At 41.3% G+C, this 24942-nt stretch overlaps 1 protein-coding gene across 1 annotated transcript; it reads right to left on the bottom strand.

Moving 5' to 3' along the window:
- Window positions 1–905: 905 nt before the first annotated feature.
- On the bottom strand, window positions 906–24942 carry usp47 (ubiquitin specific peptidase 47). Its single transcript, XM_086024838.1, has 28 exons — window positions 24669–24942; window positions 16954–17148; window positions 15130–15246; window positions 14599–14752; window positions 14412–14508; window positions 13892–14037; window positions 13709–13788; window positions 12275–12424; window positions 12071–12166; window positions 11825–11977; window positions 11506–11664; window positions 10384–10515; window positions 10159–10235; window positions 9982–10037; window positions 8693–8805; window positions 8485–8586; window positions 8192–8399; window positions 7626–7741; window positions 6838–6957; window positions 5854–6691; window positions 4460–4635; window positions 4301–4381; window positions 4101–4216; window positions 3917–4035; window positions 3076–3206; window positions 2901–2948; window positions 2682–2812; window positions 906–2169 (listed from the first exon to the last, which is right to left on the bottom strand). Exons 1-28 carry the CDS (start codon window positions 24711–24713, stop codon window positions 1995–1997), a joined length of 4131 nt encoding a protein of 1376 aa, XP_085880964.1. The 5' UTR covers window positions 24714–24942; the 3' UTR covers window positions 906–1994.

Raw genomic sequence — 24942 nt, 5'->3', positions numbered from 1 at the left:
GGAATACACTGTCACTAATATTTGAAATGGCATAAGTCACAAGATGCCCACTCTTCCGAAACGGAAATGGATAGTTGTCAAGGTTTGAGTGAAAGGTTTTATAAACTGGACAGACTCAAATGGGCTTTTGGTAAAGGTTTATAAAACGATTCCATGAGTCTTTACATGAGTGGAAATGTAAAATATTTAATTGTGGTGGACTCTAAGGGGTTTATTTTAAGATTCCTGGTGATGTTTTCACACATATTCCTTATAAGCAAAAATAAGCTAATTAAGTGCTTTTGAGGTGGAGCTAAATAATGAACCAAGAACTGTCATTTGTTGATTTAGAACACTTGAGGTGATCTCAGTTCAGAGTTCCACTACACACTGAAAGCCTCAGACGTCTGAACGGAAAAATGAAATAAATTCCAAAAGTCCAGTGGGCAACTACCGCGCCGCACATCAGACAATTGACCGTCACGTGTACAAACTCGCTGCAAAGGCAAAACTGCTTCACATATCCTGGCTGTATTTTATTTGTATTTTTTTTAAACTCCAAACAAAATGGCGTGATCGTCAAGGAAGAATTTGTTTCCTGGCTTCTGGTGAAAATGAGAGAAAATGCAGGACTCACAAAATAAGAGTGGATGTTTTCGAGGCTGTTGATTTTGTTCATTTACTGTACTTGTGCATTTCCAAGACAGGCTTCTCCACATCTCACTGTCTCATCCACAGGATATGGAAACGTGTATTTTGGTTGTGAAAGGTCACATGATGTGACACTGTTTATCAGCGATTCCTATTTGAAATCGCAGCAATATTGATTGGCCACTCATGAAAAGTATCGTCGCTTTCAGCCGCGTCGCTCGCTCGTGCGGCAGACCTGTTGAATGTCGTATGATTTTCAAAAAGGAAAACTGAGGTTATGAAATAAAGCATTTTAATTAAATTCTAAAATCTCAAACTATTTTCACACAGGATTTGAATCTCGAAAGAAAGAAACACCAACAGAGGAAAAAAGAATTTTCATTTTTACAGTGAACAGCTGGTGGCAGCATCAAAAGCCCGGCAGGCCGAGACACAGGTGGCCCGGCGAACTTTCTCCACCCTCTGGTGTCCATCTATCAAGCAGCAGTGGGTTTAAGCGCCATCTCCACCTCACGCTCTCGGCTGAAAAATCCCAATGAGGGAGCTCCCATCCTCTCTCAGTATTTCGCACACAAGGGAGATCGGATAAGAAAGACAAAGAAATCCACGAAATGTTAATAAAGACAGGTAGGCGTATGGGCGTGAAGTTTCACCAAATGATTATAATCGGAGAAAAACAATTTACAAAAAAAGGACAGTTGTCATGATGATCATCTTAACTAGATTTCCTCAAGTGGAGAACTGTAGAGCGTAATCGGAAGAGATCTAGCGCAGGCGACGGCGGGCAAAGAAGCTCCGCCGAAGAGCTAACCTGTGACTCGACACCGCTCCGCAGCAGAGCAGAATTACCGGTACATGTTGTGATGCTCCACTTCCAGAAAGCTTTCAGATGAACTGAGAAGTAGAAGCTTGCATCATTTTTTTTTTTTTTTTTTTTAAGCTCGCTTTGATAGAATTCAAAGGAAGGTGAGCGATGGAAGATGATACTGTAAGCAGAGCCGTGAGCACGTAACAATCACCGAGGAATCGCTATAATCGAGATGGCCCGAAGATGCAGAGGGAGACTGACTGGGGAGACATGAATGAGTTCAAACCTTGAACATCTCCAGAGCTTTAAGCCCATTTGTCTAAACAGTGTTTGATTCACTTTCTGTCAGGAATAGCTTCTGGAATTCCCTTTAAATGATACAGTACACCACAAACTAACAGTGCACAATGAGGTTTCCCAGCTCAGAGTGGAGGGTGAGAGCACATCTAGCCCACGACGTCGCTCGACGTTTTAGTCTCTTTCGGAGCGCTCACCTACACCTGACTCCCAGAGAGTACCCACAAGATCCGAATGACGCAGGGAGACGCTGCAGGACTCAGTCCTGCCCGGGATCCTTAGGCGGACCCCCGTCTAGGTAGATCTTGAGGGCCTTCTCTTTCCGCGGCGAGTAGCTGACCCGATGTCCAGTCTTGAGGAGGCGGCTGCTTTCCTTCTTCATGAGTTCATTGCGCTCATCTTCTGATAGCTCCATTAGCTCCTCTGTGCTGTCCCTGCACACGCACACGCACGCACACGCACACACACACACACACACAGGAATGATGGTCTAACATGAGGGTCATGCTAGAATTGGGAGGACGTTTCCCCGCCCAAGAATTTGCAAATAATCCACGCACGAAAATATTGTTATCCTGTGAGAAAATGTAACTGTGGTATAAGTGATGTTATGCTACAAAAAAAAAACAAAAAAAAAACATTCAGTTCTCCGGTTTATTTATTATCCGAGGCTGAAAAACATTTTATTTTGAAAAGTGAACGGATTCTATGACTGACTCTTAACGCATGTCAAGTTGTCTCCGTCGCGTAACGGTAATATTAAATGCACAAGCTAGCAAATGAGTAAAATAAACAGACGTATTTGGAAAGTTTCTTCCAAAACACCCCGCCCCCCCACCCCTCGCGCAAAATCCTGGTTCCTAAATTGCCCTCCAAATCTGGAACGATCCTCACACGGAATCTAATTAACTTGTGCATTTATGTGGAAAGCATCTCGACTATTTACCTGTAGAAGACCACGGCCCCATCATCACAGATGTACAGGGGCCACATGTTTAAGGCCGACACCTTGGGGTTCCAGTCCAAATCCTGATGGATCTCCAGCACAGAAATGTCACAGGGAAACGTTCCTCGGCCCTGCGCACGGCACATGTAAGGAACCTCAGTAAGAAAAAAGGCTAAGCGAGAAAGAGGCCAAGGATTAAGGAGGAAGCGTCTCACAAACCTTTGCAAACTCGAGCTTATCAAGATGGATATCACTAATTTCACTGAGCTGCAATGACAAAAAAAAAAAAGAAAGAGCATTGTTGGACAGCAACATGAAGTAGGGTGTTCGCCGCGAGCCCAGATGTGCGGCAATCAGTTGCATCAAATGAATTTAGCAGCAGCAGTGACAGTACCTTCTCCTTGAGTTCCTCAACATTGCTGCTCTCCAGAATGACTTCCTGGAAGGAACCCAGCTTCATGGTGGACGGGCTCCACCTCCTGGTCAGGACAGCCAGCTGCGACATGGACTTCATCTTCTCGTGTTCTGAACAAGTGGTCAAAACGCACTTCAGACAGCAGGCCAACAACGCTTTGGATGCAACTTTGAGATTCATCACATTCACTTTTCAGTCGAGCGTCAGGGTGTTGTTGTTTTAACCTTTATACATTATTGTATATAGCTAGATTGATCATTAATAAGACATCCACCATGGTTGAATTGGCATCTAATGGGCACAACAAACACTGCACACACGCACACACAACACTGTGGCGCAATCACAATATGTTAACGTAAATGATTATGGTAAATTCAATGCAAATAGGATCAGCAGTTCACTCTTTAAAGTATCACGTTGGCTCGGTAGTGTCTATGAACTGAGTTAGTTACAAAACATAAAATAACATGAATTTGGTTTTGTATTGAGTGGGTAATACTGTTGACTGTCAGTCCTTCTCTTTCAGGTGTGGGCAGACTTTTATGCTCAAGGGCCATGTTGGTTTTTTAAAAATATTGTACATACAGCGTATATGGGCCAGGTCATTTGTAGACGACGACAAACATGCTTTTAATGTAAAATTGTTTAAGAATAACTGTTTGTGGGACTAAAGACATTTGGGTTTCGGATCAAAGTTAAATGTGAGACAAAAGTTCAGTAGTCCAGCATTTATTGCATGGTATTTATATAGTTTGCTCACTCTGTGTGTGTGTGGTGAGGTAAATAGTGCAGTAGTATTTGCCACTGAAATAATTACCATGGAGGATTTCCAGGAAAACCTCCCAGTTGGAGGAGATGCTGATGTCTTCTTCATAAACATGGTAGTCCAGAAATACTGTTCCCGGATTCTTCCATGTCTTTTTCCTGAGACGTACCCTGAATATGAAACGATACATTTGTCAGCTACGCAAGCACATCTCCTCATCCATGTGTGAGCTTACCTGTCGATGCTGAGGTCAAGCTTGCATTGCTCTCTCAAGAGAGGGAGCAGTTCCTCTTTTGACTGTCTGACAGTCATGCCCTTTGCAAACACCGTGTCCACAAGAAACTTGCAGGGCTACACAACACACGTCAAGACGCAATTATTAGCTGTGCTCGCTTGCAAAAGCGGCCGTTTTTTTTTTTTCTTTCCAACTCTCACCTCTTGTTCATTTACGAGCAGTTGATACACCTTCACTCGGTATTCACCCTTTTTCAGGGCTCTCCCGAGCCGAATGGTTATCTGCAGGATGCGATGGAAGCGTCAAGGTGTCACTCAAACGCAACCGAGCGCAGTCGATTTCGAAAAGCGGGTCCTGACCTTGTTGTCGTCGGAGAACGACGAGAGCGTCTCGTTGAGCCGCACGCTCTCAAACTCCTGGTTGTTGGCGTAAACCCGAAACACTTTAAACTGGGCCGAGGTGACGCCCACGTAGGGCTCCAGGTTGTGTTTGAAAGCTGCCAGCGTTATCCTCTTGTCCACGTGAACCACTAAACCTGAGGGACATCACAGGAAACAAAACTCAACACTGGCTCGCTCTTCTCCCCAAAACGCAGGTGTCGTACTACAGAGTATCCAAAAATCCTATGCACACTTTTTCTATTCGGTTTGAGGTATCATTCAGATAGACGCGAGGCCGTCGGCATTTGACAGCTTTGTTAGGCTTTGCAGTTCTGCATCACTGGCTCTCCATTTGACATTTGACGAGTGATGCAAAATTGCCGCCTGGCAAGATGTTTTTCTGTCTCCCAACTGCACGTTCGGCGCGATTTTTGAGAAGCTTTAAACCATCGCAGTGCTCCGAAGCGCAGCACAATTTACGCTATCCGTGGCAAGTCCCTCGAGTTGCGCTTGGCAAACGACCGCCACCACTGATGAAAACGCCTAGCAGGTATTCGCATAAAGCGAGGGAAAGTCCACCCGGAGGAGGGAACAATATGCTTCGAAAAACTGCAACTATCATGCTGTCAAATGCTGAAGGCCTCACATATGTCTGTGTGACAGTTGGAACCAAACAGCACAAAAGGACGTGTACTGTATATTGACTTGTGGGGCACCCTTTGTCTGCTCATGCATGCAAACAATCAGCATTATTCGATATCGTGTTTGAGCAGGTCTTCAAGTCGTCTTACAGGTAGTGTGGACTACGGCAGTATGAGGGCACTGAACTTTGATCGCACAATAAGAAGTGAGTTCCTTTCTTTTGAGATAGTTACCTTGATTTATAACTGCGTGGGTATAAAGATAGCAAAGCAATTTAACAGGGACAACAGAGAGAGCCAAAAGGATCATTCCGAACCACCGATTTGCCCTCAGTATGACGTCAGATAATGGACCAAACTCCCCCCCCACACATTAACAAACAAGCGGTGGACCTATCAAGGAACCATGCACAGACTGACTTTGTAACTGTGCATCAAGCACTACGCAGGCTAATAATCAACGGAACAGAATCAAATCAAGAGGGTGCATTTAGCTTAACATGGATGTCTGTGCTTCATGTTGTGTGTTGGGGCCATCTTGCTGCTAAGGAACTACGCTGATGTAAGTTAAGGAGCTTAATTCAGAATAAAGCACGGCTTCGCCACCACCTTTGGGCTTATGAAGGCAATTATGAAGCTTCATGTGGGGGGAGAGTCAATTACTAAAGAAGAAATATGACGACTTGAACATAATAGGTTCTTTTAACGACACCGTGAATAGCAAGTTCATACATTTTTGTGAATTGCAGGCAGAGTCATCCTGGGAACAAGGTTCTGTCCTGAAGTACAAGTACTGGGCTTCCGACTTTGTCTTGCCGTTGTCGTCGTACTCGCTGTCCGTCCCCGAGTCTTCCTCCGCGGTGTCCCAGGTCTCTTTCTTGCCCTCGTGGGCTTTGGAGCGGCGGCTACTAGTGATGCTGTGCGAGTCCAAGCCGTTGGCCAGCTGGATGGGACCACTGTCGGCATTGCACAGCGTGTCACTGCTGTGACTCGAGCTCAGGATGTCGCTGTCCACGGAGCTGGTGCTGCGGTCATTGTTTACATCAGAGTCTGAGCGCTCCTCACAGGCCAAGTGGTTTTCTGGGTCGGATGAGGCACCGCCCCTGCACCCAGGCGCGGCCCCGATCCGGTTTTCTAGGTCTCTGTTGTCTGCGGCTACGCGGGGTGAATTTGAGTCCACCTCTTGACTCAGGGATTCGATTTGTTCAAAGTCACTTGTGTCAGAGCTTTTCTGGCTGTCGCTGGTGCTGGATCCCTGCTGCTGCTGCTGCTGCTGCTGCTGCTGCTGCTGCTGCTGCTGCTGCTGCAGAGACAGGTTCTTTAACTTTTCTGTGCTCTCCTCAAGGATAGCCTCCACTGATTTCCTGTTGCCTTTTGATCCTTCAAAAGGCACATCTGAGTCACCGCCAAGCTTTTGGCATACAGTTCTGCTGAACAAAGTGCCAGGAGACTGCTCAGGTAGCAAGACCAGAAGTCGAATAGTATTCCCGTGGCGATCTAACAGCTTCCACAGCAGCGAGTCAGTGAATGCAACCTGGTGATCAGCGGACTCTGAACTCTCCACAAAAATCTAACAACACAAAATGTGAAAGACAGGGTGAGGGGGTTGGAATCAATGTTTTCTGGGGTCAAGATTTCTTGAACCAAATTTTAAAAAAAAAAGGAAATACAAGACAATGTGATCTCATAAGCCAGAATTAAACTGAATATACACACTTTGTTACTCCTGAAGAAGCCTTCCGCCTTCAGTGTCTTGTTTGGAACATACAAGAGCCGCAGATCATTGTAGCAACGTTCCAGAACCACGCGCATTGTTTCTGCTGATAGCCCTGTAGCCTGATGGGAAGCACATATGATGTGTATAACTGGCAGAAATTGGTTTGTTGAAAAGAACACATTGGAGGAACTCTGATTAGACTAGGGCTGCAGCTATTGAATATTTTAGAGTCAACCATTCTACCCATTATCTAATCGATTAATCGAATACAAATTGAAAATTTGATTTAAAACATGCACGTGAGGTACAGGTACTATTGCTGTCCACTTGGGGTCACCATCCTGTGTCGATCCTTGACCACTTGATCTCAATAGATTCTATCACGCGCTGGTAGACTATACTAAATTAGCTTACATCGCTACCTAGCGTTGATGATTGTAGACGTGCTGAAGACGTACATAAGTCAGTTCTGCTTTACAGCCTCTACACATCGCACTTTGTTATCTTCTTTTTTAAGTGTAAAACAACCCCAAGCTTTGGACATTCTAACATGAGACATTTATGAACATTTATGATCTCTTTCCAGATGGCTTGCTGCCAACACGCCAACTAATTTCTACACAGAGTGGTGTGTGACTGTAAAACGGTCATAATTCATGTGGAAAAATAAAGCACTGAGGCATCAAGGCTGAGATTCTGCTTTGCTTTTTTTTTGTAATCAATTATTCTAGTTATTCAGTTAATTGTTTCAGCCGTAGGATAGAAGTGATAGAGAGGAAAAATGAACCTGTGCAAGAAGTTGCTTGAATTCAGTGATGGTCTGGTTCAGGTAAGCCCGAACACTGACGGGAGGGGCGATGGTTTCGGTTCTCAGATCCACAACATGAACCTTTACCATCACCTCTGTGGGAAAACGGCACCACATGCACACATGGAAACACGTGACAAGGAAAATGCAATTACGTACTGAGCCATGGTCATATATTCTGCGCACAATGATTTTAATATCCTACCGTTCAAAAGTTTGGGGTCACTAATATTTTTGGGGGAAAGAAAAGCACTAGTGTACAGTGGATATAAAATGCCTACACATTATATACATATATATTATATATATATATATACAAGGGTGTGTTTTAACACGATGTCTGTTTTTAGATTAATTTTAAATAGCTTAAACAGATGCGGTGTTTGAATTTATTGCAGACAGTAAACTCAAGCCACCATCCAGTTAATCAAATGGATTGACTGTTACAGTTTTTTTTTCGCCCTACGAAAAACATGATATCAACTCGGCAACCGAAAAACCTTTGAACGGTAGTCTAAGTGTCTCGGTAGCACCAGGCTCCTCACCGCCAGGTTTGTAAGGCAGGAAGGCTTGCTCTGGCCGGCGGGTTTCCAGCAGCAAGTCAAACATGTAAGAGGACTTGACCCCTCCGAGCAGAAGGCCCATGGGCGTGTCCTCCTCGCCCTCGTAGGAGCGCTCCAGGTACTCGTGGAACTCATCATACTTCACCAGGCGACAGCAGTCCAAGGGGACCGTTTCCTCCAGCTCCATCAGCTGGAAAACAGTACCGGGGTGACCTGGGTGATCTGAGTTCATCATCTTTGCCCATTTCAAGGACTGTATAAACAAACCAACAAACCTTGTAGGCCATTTCTGTTGCTTCCATAAGAGTTTTGTCCTTGTGCACCTCCAGCTTGCTCTCTACCATCATCTTCGAAGGGTGCATGCAGAAAAGCTTGATCTAAAGTAAAGAACATGAATGGTCGATTCAGAAGCGATGCATCGCTGGTTTTCGACGCAGGTAGAAGAGCAGATACCGAATCAAGCCAGTGGATCCATTTGTTTACCTTGCAAGTGTTTCGCTCGATCTCCCGTTGTCGCTTCTCCTGCTCTTCAGATTCTTTCTCCTTCTCAACCAAACTCTTTAAGTGCTCTGGGAAGTCATCCACAGCTAAATACTCTTCAGACAGGAGACATGTATAGTATTGGTTCAAAGGCAACGGAGACAGCTGGCATTATCACAACATAAAAGACTATACCGTTAATGCATTTCAGACAAAAGCTCCAAGTTGTAGGCCGGAAGCTTCATTCAAGAATTTAGAAACTAAGTCTCGAGGATCAGAAACAAAGAGCAGTGGAAACAATGCTTTTATGTCTGAACAATGAGGGAAAATCAAATTACAAGTTTTACCCCAATATTGTGACTTTGATTGGAAATACGATTTTTATTTTGAGTGTTTACCCTGGTTTGTTCCAAACAATTATTTTAATATGACCATGCATAAGTTTAGTATAAAATAACTGCACTGTTTTAAATAAATACAATTGTATTTTAAACATACAACATTAGTGCTACTAAGCGATTGTACTTTATGGATGCATTTTGGATGACTGAAATGACATCAATAACAAATGTTTGAGAATGTGACACTTTAAAAGCGCAGTAATAGGTAAATGTTTGGTTTGTCCCAGTGGTGCCGTCGTATGTCTTCAACAGCAAATTATGTTGCGCCACGTGTAAATCATTTTTCCACACCAGTCTAACAGGCACATGCGCTAACAATAAAAGCAGTCTTCACTCTGCAGCCACCTTACCTCAGTGTTCTTGGGAAAGTGTGGGTGTAAGTAACTACATTAGTTATTTACCATTTTCGAGTGCTTTCCTCTGTAGACTTTTTTTTGTTCGCTTTCACTCCGATAGCCTGGCTGTACTCCAACATGTGAGTGGAGAAACAAGTTTGCATTTCTCCCTTCACCTGCCACACTGCGCTCTCATGTAAGGGCTCACGGTGAGTTGTGTAACAAGCTGATGCTGTCAGATGTGCTAGTCTTTCACGCATCACTGTTTAAATGCGTGCGTTACGATAAGACGATCATTTTTTTTTTTTATCACAGTTGGATTCATTGTTTAGTTATTCATTTATCGTTTTATCACATTGTGATATTAATCGTTCAGCCCTAATTGCTCCTCTGACAACCCATTTAATGATATAGGTAGCATTTAATTTTGCTTGAAGCCTTGTTACTGAATATCAAATCAACAATGTCTTTAACAACTTGGGAGTTTCTTATGTAAATGATTAACACATTCAACTGGTAACATGAATCCCTGTTTGTAAATTAACAAATTTCTTACTTGCATTCCTTGAGGGATCTTTCAATCTATAAATCAGCATATAAGCATTCGTGGAGCTGTTGAAGAAAAAAAACATGCATATGAACTAATATAATATAATAAAAATCCTGCTCATTGAGGGTATAGGTGTTCTGAGTGTAAGAATACAGCACAGGCGAGACAATACACAAAACCAACCTTGCAAAGGCACTGGAATAATATCCTCTGCTCCCTGAGGACCCACCATAAGTCTTTCGGATGTCCTCCTGGGTGATCTATTACAAAAAATAAAACGCATCAACCAGGAGTGAAGAAATATGACCGTTGCGGAGAAAAGGGACAAAGGGAACATTTGACACTTGTGACAATGAAGCTCTCGTCGTAATCCTGAGGACAAGATAGCTTCCGGTGGTTGATACTGACCTTGCTGACATGCTGGTCATTGAAACTGTACCACTGGCCATCAGTGAAGGATTTGATGCAGGCGTAGTAGTGTCCGCCTGCGGCACTTCCCGAATGGACCATGACGGAGAACAGCTCAAAGCTCGGCAAACTCTGACAAAGTGTCCAAAATGTTTTTGCTCAGACTAAAGCAATGAGGAATAATGACTGCACTCACTGATAAAGTATGACAAAATGAAAAAAAACAAAAAAACAAAAAACAATCACATTAAAAAAAAAAACAATCACATTCTTGTTTTTTACGTTGCATAAAAACTATCAGTAACCAATGTTTGACTGCACAATTCAGAGAACATACCCCATCAAATAATTACCCCTCGGGGATGAAAATGTGTAAAATAATAATAAATACTTTAAATGTGCTGATTGGGTACGTCTCTCTACTCACTCTACTATTTTGTCCTGTGCAGTTTGGCAGAGCACACAGTTCCTCAAAAGAGTGAATGTGTGCTTGCTTCGGGCAGTTTATTGATATTCTCAGTAAAAGTTTACAGAAAAGCTAACATAATCGGGAGAATTACACTTTTTATATTTAAGCAAGCACATAGCTTCATCTTGCAAAAGTCTGCTAGCTTAATGCTAACGCAATGCGAAACACCAATGATTGACTAAAAAAATAGCAGTGTAAACATTTAAATAACTAATATTGAAACACAAACGATGCATCAATATGTAGAGGAAGATGATACAACAATACTCGCAGACGGTTTTGCTGTGTATAAGAAATGAAAATGTTTCCATGCTCAATAAGTTTGTGTTTTTGAACAATATTTGATTGTGTACAAGTGTTACATTTGAGTGAAATGTATGCCATGTTCAACAAGAGTTTGTTTTTGAACAATATATGATTAACACTTTTTTAAAATCAAAATGACAAGATGTGGTTCACCAAGTACCCGTACTCAGTATCAGCAAGTTGTCAAATTTAAGTACCTGTACTCCCATTCAGTCTGGAAAAAAGTGGTATCGATGCATCCCTAATAGAAACTAATTTCTACAGGCAAAATGTTTAAAATGAAAATAGTACTGGTCTGTGTCACTTCATCATTTTCTTACAACCATTCCCATTTGTCAAGGAAATACCTTTGGCTTCAAGACCCTCTCTGCGCTGGCAGTGCTGTCCAGGCAAATGCCCTCGTCCACACAATCATCAGTGGAGAAATCATTGCTCATCTGGTCACTGTGGCAACTGCCTTCATTCTCTGCTCCACTGTCGGTGCAGCTTTCTGTCTGAGGCGACTTCTACAGATGTCATTTAAACGGACCGCAAAAGAAAGGATTTTAAGGGAAAATATGCCAAGTGCTCAACGACACTAATCATGAGTGACGCGAGAGAAATCAGTGCTTGTCACAAATGTCGGCAAATCATCAACATACATGTTCCTACCACTACCGCTCTCACCTCATCCTCCACATCAATGAATGGACTCATGTCAAGTTCTTCAGGGAAAGTCATGCTGTCATTGAGCTTGATGCGATGCATAGTGGTATAGTCAAAATCAAATCGCTTCAGCTGCAGCGTCAGCAGGTAAGGAAAATGCAGAAACCTCAAGCCCTGTAATGAAATAGGTGGATTTGAGGAATAACTGAATTCACAGAAGGTCTCTTCCGCATGGCGATTGTGCAAACTCATTCATAGTGAGCTCACCTTCCGGGCATCACATTTCTTTTTGCAGCGTTCGCAAAAGTACTGGTTGGGCCCATCTAGAGTTTCCGGCTGAATGAAAGCCTGCAATGCCTCCTCCTGGAGCAACAAAATTCCATTCGGGTTTGAATTGTATTCAAATTAGCACTCCTGTGACAACATTACATGAAATGAGAAAAAAGAAAGTGAATGTAGGGGAAAACATACCACACTGCCGTAGGCTTGACTGGCCCCAAAGGGTCTTATTACAAGAGGGATATCCAGGTAAGTATCAATCCTCCAGCTCTCGTAGCCACACTCCAGACAGCGGACGTAGTCCTTGAGCTTCCCCTGGTACAGCTGGTTGATCAGGTCAGCCTGAAGAGAGGAATGCAGCCAGGCCTTCACTGACATGATTCATGGTAAAAAGATAACTTGCAAAGAAATTGAAGAGACAGTCATGATAAAAAGCCATTGGCATTTCACGTATTCTTAGCGCCATGTGTTTGGCCCACGACAGGAACATTCCCATAGAAGCAGCTCTTTGACATTTCCATGACGCCTGTTGTGTTGTTAGATGTCAGCATGCCATTTTTGCTTTTAATGGCGTGCCAATTTTGGAAGGGGTCTTTAACCCGTTCAATCCCAAAGACATATTTATTTGTCTCTTCACGGCCCAGCCATTCAACCCCGGGAATTTATTTATATTTTTTTCAAAATTTTCAAACGTTTAGGTAAAAGAGGGTCTGAAAATGCCTGGTATTGAATGTCTTTCACCATTCTGAAAGTGGAAATTCAATTTTACACTTCTTTCGCACTTAGGAGGTGGTAATATCCGTAGGATTACTTGATATGTCCTCTTTATTTGACTAGAACTTGAAATAATAGTAAAATTTGTTTTTAATGACTAGCTGGAACATCAGGACTCAGCCAGCCAGTATGGCCTTCAAAACCTAGTTCCACCTCAATTATTACGATGTGTACAGTATTCCAAGTATCCGTGTAACTTTGAAGGGAATCCAACCATTGATGAAAGAAGGAATATTTTATGCAGGGCCACTAGTTGAAACATGGCATTCTGTTTAATATTGTGTTTGTGGAATATAAGCAGTAAAATCCACACATTTTTGTCCATCTCAGGGGGTAGCCATCTTGCCGCTTGCTGTCTACTATCTTTTGGGCTGACTTCTTGGATCTATCTTGTCTCATTTGAAATCTGCATTGTGACTGCAGGGTCAGAAGCAGCAATGACAATTTTCAACCGAGTTTTTGGCCTTGAATACACATCCTGCCTCAAGACATTCATGTCTTTTGGATAGAGAACTAATTCTGTATTTAAATAAACCTGTCTTTAGCTATTAAAATTATAATTTTTTTAAAGCTTTTTTGCAAGAGGCTTGACTTAGGTAGGAATAAAAGATAAACAAATCTCCCACAAGATATTTATTAAGTAAGTCACATTATTTTAGGCAATCACAAGCTTATTTGTCTCATGTGCACTGAAGCCATGTGGTCTGCACAGACACAGGCCTATGTGATCTTTAAAAAAATAAATAAATAAATAAAAGGGAAATTTACTACCCGTAATATCCTTAATCTCACAAAAAGCCTTTTGTTTTGTTTGTGACGCGGGGCTGATTTTCCATTTGTGCTTTCTCCCACCTGTTCTGTCTGCTTCCATTTTTGCTCCAGGGCGTCAAACATAACCCTGCAAAGTTCTTGCACATCATGTTGTTGCCAAGCTGGGATAAAAACAAAACAAAAAAAAAAGATAAATGCCATAGCATGTGATGTTTCCCAGTCAAACATAATCATTCCAGCCATGGAAGAGGATGAAACATTCACCTTCACTACTATCCCATCCAAAGCTTCGCGTCACATCGGTGGTCTCTATGGCACGTTTCTTACTTGTTTGGAGAAGAACAAACAGTCTTTGCAGCTGGTAGGGAATGCTCGTGACTGGGTCCTCTTCAGATTCCTCAAACTCCCAGCTGAAGTGGGCCATAAATGAAAAATGTTGTAAAAGTTCACAGGAAACAAAACAACAACTTTACATATGGCTTTGAATACAGTATCCGCCGCTATAATCGTGAGTCGTCATGACAACTCAAAAGGCAGTGCCTCCTAAATGCACACAAATGTACAAAGACAACATGGATTTTGGTTTCTATGTTATGGTTTGTTTTTTTTGTTCAAATAAGTGTGTTTTAAAAGTTTGTATTAATGAGTTCAAATGTGATTTAAATGTGAGTCTGTGGCTCTTTGAAAAAAAGTGTCCACAATCTCTCTACATTACGGATGTCCACCTATTGTGGGTCAACCGTATCAGGTGCGATAAACAAACTCACTGCATTTCTTTACTTACTTGTACAGCGCATTTCTGAACTCTGGGGTCATGAACAGTGTTTGTAAGAGACTGTTCAAATAGCAAGTCATTGCTTGGTTGACCAAACCCACGTAACCTAGAGTGGTGAAGAGAGCAATCTAAGAAGACAAGCTGAGGGTGTAGAAAAAAAAAAACATGACCCGTTTTACAGGTGACAAGGCCTCACCCGTCTCAGATTTGTTGAGGATGGAGGTGTACGAGTAAGAGGGGCTGCTGCAGTCGCCACTGCAGCCAACGGCGCCGTCTCTGGGCAGGGGCCCAATGAATCGCTCCTGGGGGCTATCATCCAGTCCACTGTTATCTGCGGCTACTGACTCACCCTTAAAAATACACGGACATAAAGACAAACAAACTGTTACGTTTTTGTAGTAAGTTAAAATCATAATCTTGTGTGTTATATATACCATCAACATGCTGCCAAACTTATAACTTTGGAACCAGAACTTGATGCAATGACACAAACATTGTTCAAAACACGAGGCCTTCAGGTTTGCACAGTAAACACTACGCATGATGGTTCCATTACGTTGTTCACCTCTCATCTTACCTGAAATACCCATCACACCAGAACAGAGTCATTCAAGACTCACAAGACCACATGAGAATTTTCCATTGCTCCTGAGTCCAAACTTTACACTCACCAGCAAACTGAGGAGCCAAGCAAAGCATTTCATTTAATTATCTATGTACCACTCACCGAGGCAACATGTGGTTGTTCTCCATCTTTGTCTGTTAGCTGGAGGAAATTCCTCTTACCACCAGGCTCGAACCCAGAATCCAGAAGCGACACCTCTCCACTGTGCTCTAGGGGTGTCTGGATGTACAAAAGGAGAGGAAGATTCAGACATCAGTCTTTTACAGTAACTAGCGTTTTTCTTTCCATTGCAGGGGGTCCTCAGTTCAGTGATTACGGTATACATAGTCAAGTAGTCACCGATAGTAATCACAATTAATCGACTAATCGGATCATATGTAAATCAAAGCAGCTGCTCTTATATAAACATTATTAGCTTAGAGTTTGATTTCTTTAAAGTGGAAATCAAGTCAAAAACGATCTTTACAATAATATGTAAGGACTAGTGCCCTACTAGTCTCAACATGGTATTCTGATTAATATCGTGTTTGTGGAATATGAATTAAACAGCAATATCCACCCATTTTTATTCATCACAGGGGATGGTAATTTTGCTACTTGCTGATGACTGAAAATGACGTCACATGATCAAAACCAGAAAACTGATGAGCCGTGATTGGTCGTTACCTGAGGTGCTGTGATGTCATTTTCAGTTAACGTTTTGCTTTGCTTCACTAGAGCATATAATTTCATCCATCCATTAATTTTTACGAACCACTTATCCTCACTAGGCTAAATTTAAAAGTCATCGCTTTAAGTATTTTGGGTGAAATGCGCACTAACTTTAGGACTCTGTTGCAAACACCGGTTAGCCAGTTAAAAAAAAAAAGGGGGGGGTTTTAGCTAGCGGCTAAGTTGCCCTCAAAAATTGGTCGACAACAATTTCTGTCTTGCAAGTTTGGAACTATAATTAATCATTCTAAAAACATACTTGCGCCGCCCACAACTAACAAAAAAAAGATTGATCAAGGTTTGGGTCGCTTTAGACTTACAAAAAAAAAATAAGGACAAAAATAAAGTTTTATGTAATTACTGCAAAGCAGAGCTAGCAAAGTGGAGCTGGGGTAGCTTGGAAACGGGTGCTAACAGTAACTGATGGACTAATCAATATCATAATCAATTCTAAAAATATACTAGTACGGAAGGAAGTAAGTTTGCATGCCTTCTTCTGTTGCGTGATGACAATTCGAATTCAATTATTGCATGCTGTTCATAACATCGAAAAGTATGTCAGGAGTCAGGTCTATAACTGGTTTTTAATTTTAAGCCTGGTACACATGGATTTTTCAAATCTTGAAAGATTTTTTTTTTTTTAATATCTGTGACAGACCCCACATATAAAAGATAACCAACTAAACTAAAAAGAGCTAACATGCACACTTTCTTCCTGATGGCTATGTTTAGGATGAGCAAGCAAAGAGGGCTGCAATGGAAACAAACCGCAGCTTAATCCACTGACCTACTCAGTGAGATAACAACAGGCATAGCACCTAAGTCTTTGGCTTGGGTCAGGAACAGGATTATCTTGGGCTCCTTTAAGAAAAGGGGCCAGTGTGTACACAAAATAGCACATACTGCCCTCCTTCTATATTATTCAACATCAGCAAATACGAGCAATCGCATTGGGCAAAACTCCTGCACTACGTTTACTTTGTACAGGTGAACAATGCTATGTCCAAATCCACTCCCGAATCCAACTTTTAGGCTGTGTGTTATTTGCAAACAATGCATTACTATCAGCATTTTCCAAGTTCAGATACAGTACAGCCTCAAGGGAACAGATGTCATGAGAATTTGTAAACGGTAAAGACGATGGTAAAAGATGGACTTGTACAACAACAGAATTCATTTTAATCGCGTGATCTGCACTGAGTAGAATTTCCCAACCATGTCTTGCGTGTTTCCCCAGGCGAGTTCAAAGGATCCGTTGACGTATCCTGCTTTGTGGGCAACATCTTCATAAAGTTTGGAGAGGGCGGTGGACGCAGGCAGGTTGAAGGTCAACCTCTCGTTGACTGTCTTGGCACAGGTGATGTCCTGGATTATACACAGCACTCTGGGCTCCTCTGCGGCTTTTTGGATCTGCAATAAGACAACGGGAAGACGGTCAACATGACTGGCCGGTTCCTATTTTGCATCCTGTCTTTAATTTGTTCAAGCTGGAGAGAAAGTTTGAACTTCATTTTTTGCGTAATGCTTGTTCGACATGAGCAGGGACACACCTAGCGCCATGCCGTGTTACGGATCAAACCTAAGCAATACAAGTTGAGTGACATTTCTGAAAAACACGCGGCAGGTTTTCCAGCCAGATTCAAATGTGCCCTTGGCCAGGAGAGAACAGATGACACGTTTAAAGTTTGGAGTTGTTATTTCACTCTCGGTTTGCATGTTATTTGAGATTGCACATCGGACAACATCATCATTTTATGCACAATCGTGATCAGTTGTAATGTCATAATTTGCAGATCGATCGGATCCGCAAAATAAGACATTACAGCAAACACAATCTTGTTCAGTACAGGACATTCTGTGCTGCCATCGTTAATAATCCAAGGTTTCTCTCATCATATAGTCTGTTTTTTGTTTCCAAAATTTTTTTCAATATTTTCAAATAATGTTGTCAAATTGCTTAACTTAAACAGTTAGACCCATCATGTAAAATTGAAAATATTGACGCACACAGTTTTGTTTTCATTCTCAAACAACAAACTAGGCAAGATGCAAATGCAATCAGACAGGTACAAACAAGAAAATCCCAAAATCCCAAAAATGGTCAATGTAACTATTGAAAGAGTGAAATAAACTGGTCGAAAAAAGGATTAAATAAACTCAATTTTAAAGATAATGTGCTTAGAAGGGCTGAGAAATGTTTGAAAAACTGTCACAATGTCAGTATTTCATATCGGTCAATATTGATAATTATTGATTTTGTTTTAAACCTTTTCTATAAATAACAGTTAACTGTCGCTATGTAGTGTAATGTGCAGTTTGTCTGTCCTCCATCAGTGCATTGTAAATGCTTATTTGCATTAGGTCTACCCCAAAACAGTTGTTGACATATATATTAGCCTTTATTCTATACTCTCTTGCGGTGCATACATCAACGTTGACCAACCGTCTTAGGACTACTTTATCTTTTTAGCGGACTCATTATTGCCATAGTCCATTCATATTTTATTTGCTTGATTTTACCTTGAGTGCGGTGCCGGTGTCGGATAAGGCTAACTACTGCTAGCATGTCAAAGACAAGAACTCCTCTACTTGTACACCATGGCTCCATCCACAGGTTTTTAATAGGGTTATCATGCATAATATAATTCAATTGTAAGAGTTGTACTGAGTCGAGTGGTCATTCATTTGAGCCAAGTTACGACGCGAGCATAGCGCACGGCTGCCGGGCCAGCGAGCATGCTCCGTTGAGTTAACAGCTTCTTCTTGTTAGTTTAAATGCTTCTTCCTCCTTTGGTTGAAAAGCTGCTTCTTCCTCCTTTGGTTGAAAAGCTGCTTCTTCTTTGGTTTAAACGCTTCTTCTTCATGTTTATAGGCAGAAGAGCGCTGCCAACATCACGCACCAGGCTGCGATCGGGTTTGTTTTTCTTTTTTTTTCTTCTATCGAACGTTTTATCGAAGGCATTTTCTATTGGTATCGATCACGTGTCAATTGCGATACATATCGATATCGAATTATCGGCCCGGCCCTAGAGGCCACCATGCAATTGTTTGTGCAGTAAATATTTTTAAATAATGTAAATTACAACTGACTGGGGTCAAAAGCTCATCTCTCCTTGGTTAAAAATTACTTTAACTGCTACCCAAGAGCATCAAGACACATTGAAGGGAGTCCTTTCCTCAACATTCAATCCAGTGAAATTGCTAAAAGGAATGAATTTATATTGTATAATAGTCAAGTAAAAATACTAACAAGAAATGTCTTGAGTAGGCTTGGCTTGAGTGTAGTACAAATGATGTCTTAGTATGCGGACAGGCGGCCATATCATCAATAGGACGTGAAAATGGAAAGAATTATGGTGTTGGCCCTTTAAAGCGTTAACAGCTTCCTCTCTTCTACAGGAATTACTTAATCTCTGTTCCAGTTCCAAAGGTGATCAGGGGGGTATCTAAAAACATTTGTCCAAATTTAATTATATTTTTAAAGTAATGCTGCAAGTAGAGAATTTTTTTTTTTTTTTTAATGTACAGTATGTCTCGAATGTTTGAAAAATCTGTCAATCCTAATGGAAATTTGTACTGACCTCATGCGGCCGCATACAACTAGCTAGCAACATGCTGACGATGAGAGGCGACTACACTGTACATGCAAACACAAGGCATTGTGCTACCTGAGAAATCCTCTTCATCTCATCAAAAAGACTCTGTCTGCAACTCCAAAACACACCCTAATCAAATGGAACATAGACGGGGGACGACTTATTACAAAGCAAGTGAAATCAGGCTGGTGCATACTAGACGCATGCTTGAGAAAATTGTGACCTGGTCAAGTAGTGGTGGGAGTAACATTCACCTTGATTTTACATCATGCGTGTTGTTTTGTAATCGTGGCAAAATACCAGTGTTGTGTTCTATAAAGGAGCTGCAGCTGACAACACACAAGTGTGTTACGAGATTAAAGGTTATTTTTACCATGGATATAATCACTGGGTGCCAACATGACGCACACTCACACAGCAACAGAGGCACAAACATCAACATTTTATTATGGCTACATCTCATTCAAAGGGCAGTAAAGACAATATTAGTAGAAATAGCAATAAACACCAATTGATAAAATGCAGCAAAATGCTAAAACAACAAAAAAGCAACCAAACGAGACGATGAAAGTGAATGACACTTCGGCACAGGCAGACAGTATTCGGGTTGACATTTGTCAATGTTAGCAGAAAATTGGATGAAAACATTGGTAAACTTTACACTCAAACGTCAAACGATGGCACTGAAAGAACCCCAGTAACAATTTTGGACGTGCAAAACAAAACATTTAAATGTGAAAGTGAAAATGTCAACAGAGGGTGAGCACGGATTTACGTGGAACACATTGCAAAATCGGAAGTTGGCTGGTCGTCTTCCACTGTTGTAACTTTATGCTACAGCTGTTTAAATTGCTTCAGAGCAAGACTCATGTTTCCAAATTGGGAGAAAATATAAAAAAATAATAATAATGTGGAAAAATAAAGATTGTTTGTTTCCTACAACAAGTCATTTTGTACCTAATCATAACTCAGACATAGTGCTATCAAATAATCATCAATAATAAGGAAAAGAAAAAAAATCATGGTGGAACCAAGAAAGTGGAACCACTCAAAAAATTGGGAATTTAGGCGACATCATTTGGGCGGCGGGAGGTGGGGACTCAAATGTCAAACAATTTTTGCCAGAAGTGTTGGTTATGTTCATTCTTATTTTCACACTGAAGAATTAATCAACTTGAAATCGACATCAGGTTGTAGTTGAACTCAATTTTTTATGACTTACTTACAGTATGTTTACGCCACACTTGCTTGGTAGAATTGTGTTGTGTAGTGACCGCTTAGAAGACTGCCAGTCAAAGTGTTTAGTAAGTTACCGAGTCTAATAGAAGTAGATAAATCAACAGTTTTTCATATTAACCTATGGTTCATTTGCCTTTATTTTAGCCAAAGTAAAACGGAAATCTGACATTCATCCATCATCTGAACCGCTTCTCCTCATTTTTTATTGAAATAAAATACATTTATTGCTTAGGTTTTTAAAGCGTAGCTGGAGTTGCAATATTGAGGAAAAAAACGCAATCATATTCGAGCTGGGGAAAAAATTGACAAAGTTGATCAAAAAAAAAAAAAATATTAAAAAAAATAATAATAATACACTGACAAAACCTTTTGCCCCAATGCTTCTTCAGCACCATGACCTCCATCTACACAGCCATTTTCGGGTCACATAAACATCCATCTACAGTTATCGAAAGAGTCAAGATATCCAAGTACTCAATTATTCAATGCAAGAGTCGATAGGATAATTGATTTGGTCGATTTTCTACTCCCTGTGTTTGTTCCCATTACTGTTGGCTCGATAGGACTCTCAGCCAGAGCAGGTACTGATCTGTGACAAAGGACTTTGATTTTTATCGTCTGTATTGTGCCTTTGAGTCACACCTGCGGGCTGGTTGATAAGACGGAGCACCCAGAAAGGATGTCAACTACTAGACTAGCTTCCAACTGGTTAGCTAAATCATGTAAGAATAATTAATTAGACTGGTTAATGTATTATTTTGATTATTATTATCAAAAACATTGCCTGAACAGTTAAATGTTTTTATGATAGTGACAATTTGAACACTGGAAAATTTACAAGCTATAATGTCAAAGTGACATTTTTCTCAAATCCTAGAAAGACCAATCCAACGTTGGCCAACTGTGACCGACGCTTAGCCCCTGTGGCGTCGGGCTAACTCTCAGCACGTCGCAAGGGAAAAATACACTGCAACGACAGACAGCGACGCTGACCATTAAAGTACCATCTGCACATGCGTAAGATGTAATACACCTCCATACCATTGGCGGCGGTAGTTACTATTTCTCATGGTTAGAAAAAGCCTACCGGAAAGCTATTGGAAGGAGGCAGATTATAAAAAGGTAAACAATGCATTCAGCAATATTTTTCGCTCATAATGTACTCCCACGAGAAACAAATCCTCATGCTCTTGACACAGTATCGTGAAATACTTCAATTGTCAACCCTCTTTCTTGTATTTGTAAGAAGATTAAGCCAGCGAAGGCGTGCTCATTGTTTATCCGACTTTGTCACTTCCTGTTCTTGCCCCGTGCGCCGATTCGCTAGCTAACAGCCAACGAGGATACAAAACTGACTGTCAAAAAAAGAAGGAAAAAAAACCTAGAAATGAGTAACAAAGATTAAAAGATGTTTAAAAACATGGCAGAACAGGTGAGTTTTGAGAAATGATTTGAAGGATGGGAGGTCAGTACTGTTGAGGATGTGTTGAGGTAGACAGTTCCAGAGGGTGGGGGCCGCGACAGAGAAGGCTCGGTCCCCCCAGGTTTTATGCTTGGTCATGGGATGACGAGGAGGTTTGCATTTGAGGACCGGAGGGTGCGGGAAGGAGTATGGGTGGAAAAGGTCGGAGAGGTAGACGAGGGGGGGGGGGCCTGATTGTGAAGGGCTTTATAGGTGAGTAGGAGGCGTTTAAATTAATATCCATCTTAATTCCACCCTTTACTTATATTTGTATCTACCTAATATTAACAGTTTGATCAATTTGTTTTGGTTCATCAGTGGGATGTGAGCCTCAGGTGCTGTTACGTGACAATCCAACATAACGACTAGCGGCATTTGACTGCATTGCACATATTAAACAACAGAGCCAAGAAGTCAGATTTTCACATACAGTTTCTGTGGCTCTACACAGAAGCATCATTTTAATGTGAGTAATTTATGTAATGCATGGCAGAAAAAACAGCATGTGAGACTTGCAGTCAGAAGCCGTAGGACACCCATGACCTCACAATCAAGCTATGTTAATTTAAAGACCACGGAAGGAAAAAAAAAACAGCAACTCAGTCATATGCTATCATCTGTGTCTGCCTAAAAATGTCCATATTTCAGTCTACAAGAGCTTAACTTCAAACTTGAGAAAATAATTTGCAGTAGAAATGTATCCTATACTATTTGTATACTTTTGCAATTAGTTGAACTATTTGTTGGCCTCTACACTGCTGCTTCTATTCTTTTCTCTGTCCCCTTTGCCCAGGCTTGGGAATTAGGTGATGACGAGCGAATTGGAGGCTGCTGCTTCGATCCCACAGCAACTGACCGCTACAAGATCGGAGGTTGACCACATTTTTGGACGCGCTGCTATGGGGATTTCTACATTGACCAAGTGGGCAGGGACCCACTTCACCGAAGTCGTCTTCCTGTAGCACTTCATTTGTTGGACTTTCACATTATTTTAACCAACATTTTATAGTGTCATAATATGTGTTAAATGTTGCCAACTCGGCATCCATTGCGGCCTGATCATCCCGGAAGGGGGATTCCCCCATCTGTGATCCCTTCTCAAGGTTTCTCATTTTTTCCCCAGATGTTTTTTTTTTAGTTCTTCCTTGCCCTCGTGGGGTTTAAGATCAGGGGATGTCGTTAATATGTTGTCAGCTATGGGCAAGCGAAGCCCTTTGAGACTTTCTTGTGATTAAGGGCTATATAAATAAATTTGACCTGGCATTTTCTATATAATTAATCTCTGATGAGTAGGAGTGGGCTATATATATATATATATATATATATATATATATATATATATATATATCGGGTGTTTCCATTGATTTTTTTAAATATTTTGTTTCACGAGTGTAAACAAAGACAATTAAAGCATTCCTTGTGGCTGAACTTTAGTTGTTTTATAAAGATTTACAGTAACCCATTGTTTAACAAAGGGGATGCATTACAGACTTCCCCAGCAACACATAAAATCTGTTAAGTAGCGACCAAACTATTAATTGTAATATTTCTATATATTAAATATATATACAATGCATACACTGCAACAAAAACAATCTATATATGCATGTGTGGGGCAGGTATTACATCAGCTAAACAAATCAAATAAAGATGCACTCAACCCACAAAAAGTGAACCACAATATAGTGAGCGACGACTGTAACTCATAGTGGTCAAAGTGATTATGTTGGGCAATATCGGAAGTTGCACAGTCCTATTTTATATTTCTGGCGATTTGACATTCACGCTCTGATTAAAAAAAAGGCAATCAAAAGTTACTGACCTGACTGAGGAGGACTACTTTTTACTTTCACTTGAGTCAAATTATTCTAAAGTAACTCTTGAGAAAATTGCTGCAACTCTACCCCACCTCTTGCTAAGGGACAGCTGATCGCCTGCAGGATCGCTTTCGGAGGTACTTCGATTAAGCTAAAATGCATTAAGATCACGTTTGGGTGCGCATACTCTGAAGAGTAATGGTGTCAATTTGCTAAAATGTGCCTGTCTTGTGCATCTGACACACCTTGGCGAACCCATACCTAAACTTCATCTAAATACAAGCCGAAACATCACAATAAAAGATTCTGCACCGTTGCAAAAGTACTGAAGTGCACTTTTTGTTTAGATTGAACGCATCTAATGATAGATTAGCAAAGAACAGATATTGCCAATGTTTGGACTTATCAGACGACATTAGCTAGTCAGCGAGCTGCTGCTACTTGTAAGTTGACTAAATAGTATTTGGGAATATCGTGTCAGCTAAAAACGTCGTGGCTATTACACGGTACAATGCTTAGTTTGGGCATTTAAATGACACGAAAGCTCAAATTTAGTTACACGAGCTCACTTTGTCTTCACTGTAGTGCCGCTAACGCCAATGTTAAGTTAGCCATGTCACGATAGGCCGTCCAAGTGTTGTTTAGAGGCTAACAGCTAACAGCTAGCAGCTAAGTTAGCTTCTAAACAACAACCAAGCTCATTTTAACACCGAAAGCGTTGACATCACACACATGTAGTTTTGCATTCTAGGCGTACTGCAAGGATGACAGGTTAAATGTACGACCCGGGCTGGGTCTTCAATCGGCTCAGCTCACCTCTTTGGATACGAACTGGTTCTCCTCGCTAGGTACCATTTCCATTTGTGCGACACTTTAGACAAGCCAAACCCGGACAAGGATGTCAGCGAAAGAACTTTGCACGCGTCATGGTTCGCGTCCGGCTGTTTTGACTTTTCCCAAGCCTGTAGAGCCGAGTCACGCTTGTCCAAACTTGTAGGCTTATCGAAGTGGTATGAAGTGCTTTTCCACTCCCCAAAGCGGCAGCAGTGCTGTTGAGAAAAATGGCCGGTGTGATCCTGTGCGACAGTTC

The sequence above is a fragment of the Filicampus tigris genome, chromosome 3 (assembly GCF_054856515.1).
Source record: "Filicampus tigris isolate MCC_2025a chromosome 3, RoL_Ftig_1.0, whole genome shotgun sequence".
Taxonomy (NCBI): domain Eukaryota; kingdom Metazoa; phylum Chordata; class Actinopteri; order Syngnathiformes; family Syngnathidae; genus Filicampus; species Filicampus tigris.
Note: the sequence above shows the minus strand (reverse complement) of the source record. Positions and strands in the feature narration are given on the sequence as shown.

What these genes read in the sequence shown, in the direction of transcription:
- usp47 (XM_086024838.1), bottom strand. Translation starts at nt 24,713, where the DNA reads ATGGAAATGGTACCTAGCGAGGAGAACCAGTTCGTATCCAAAGAG. An exon ending in CAACAGAAATGGCCTACAAG is followed by an intron (nt 8,400 to 8,484) that starts GTTTGTTGGTTT and finishes ACTGTTTTCCAG; the next exon opens with CTGATGGAGCTGGAGGAAAC. An exon ending in TTTCCTGGAAATCCTCCATG is followed by an intron (nt 3,207 to 3,916) that starts GTAATTATTTCA and finishes CCACTTGTTCAG; the next exon opens with AACACGAGAAGATGAAGTCC.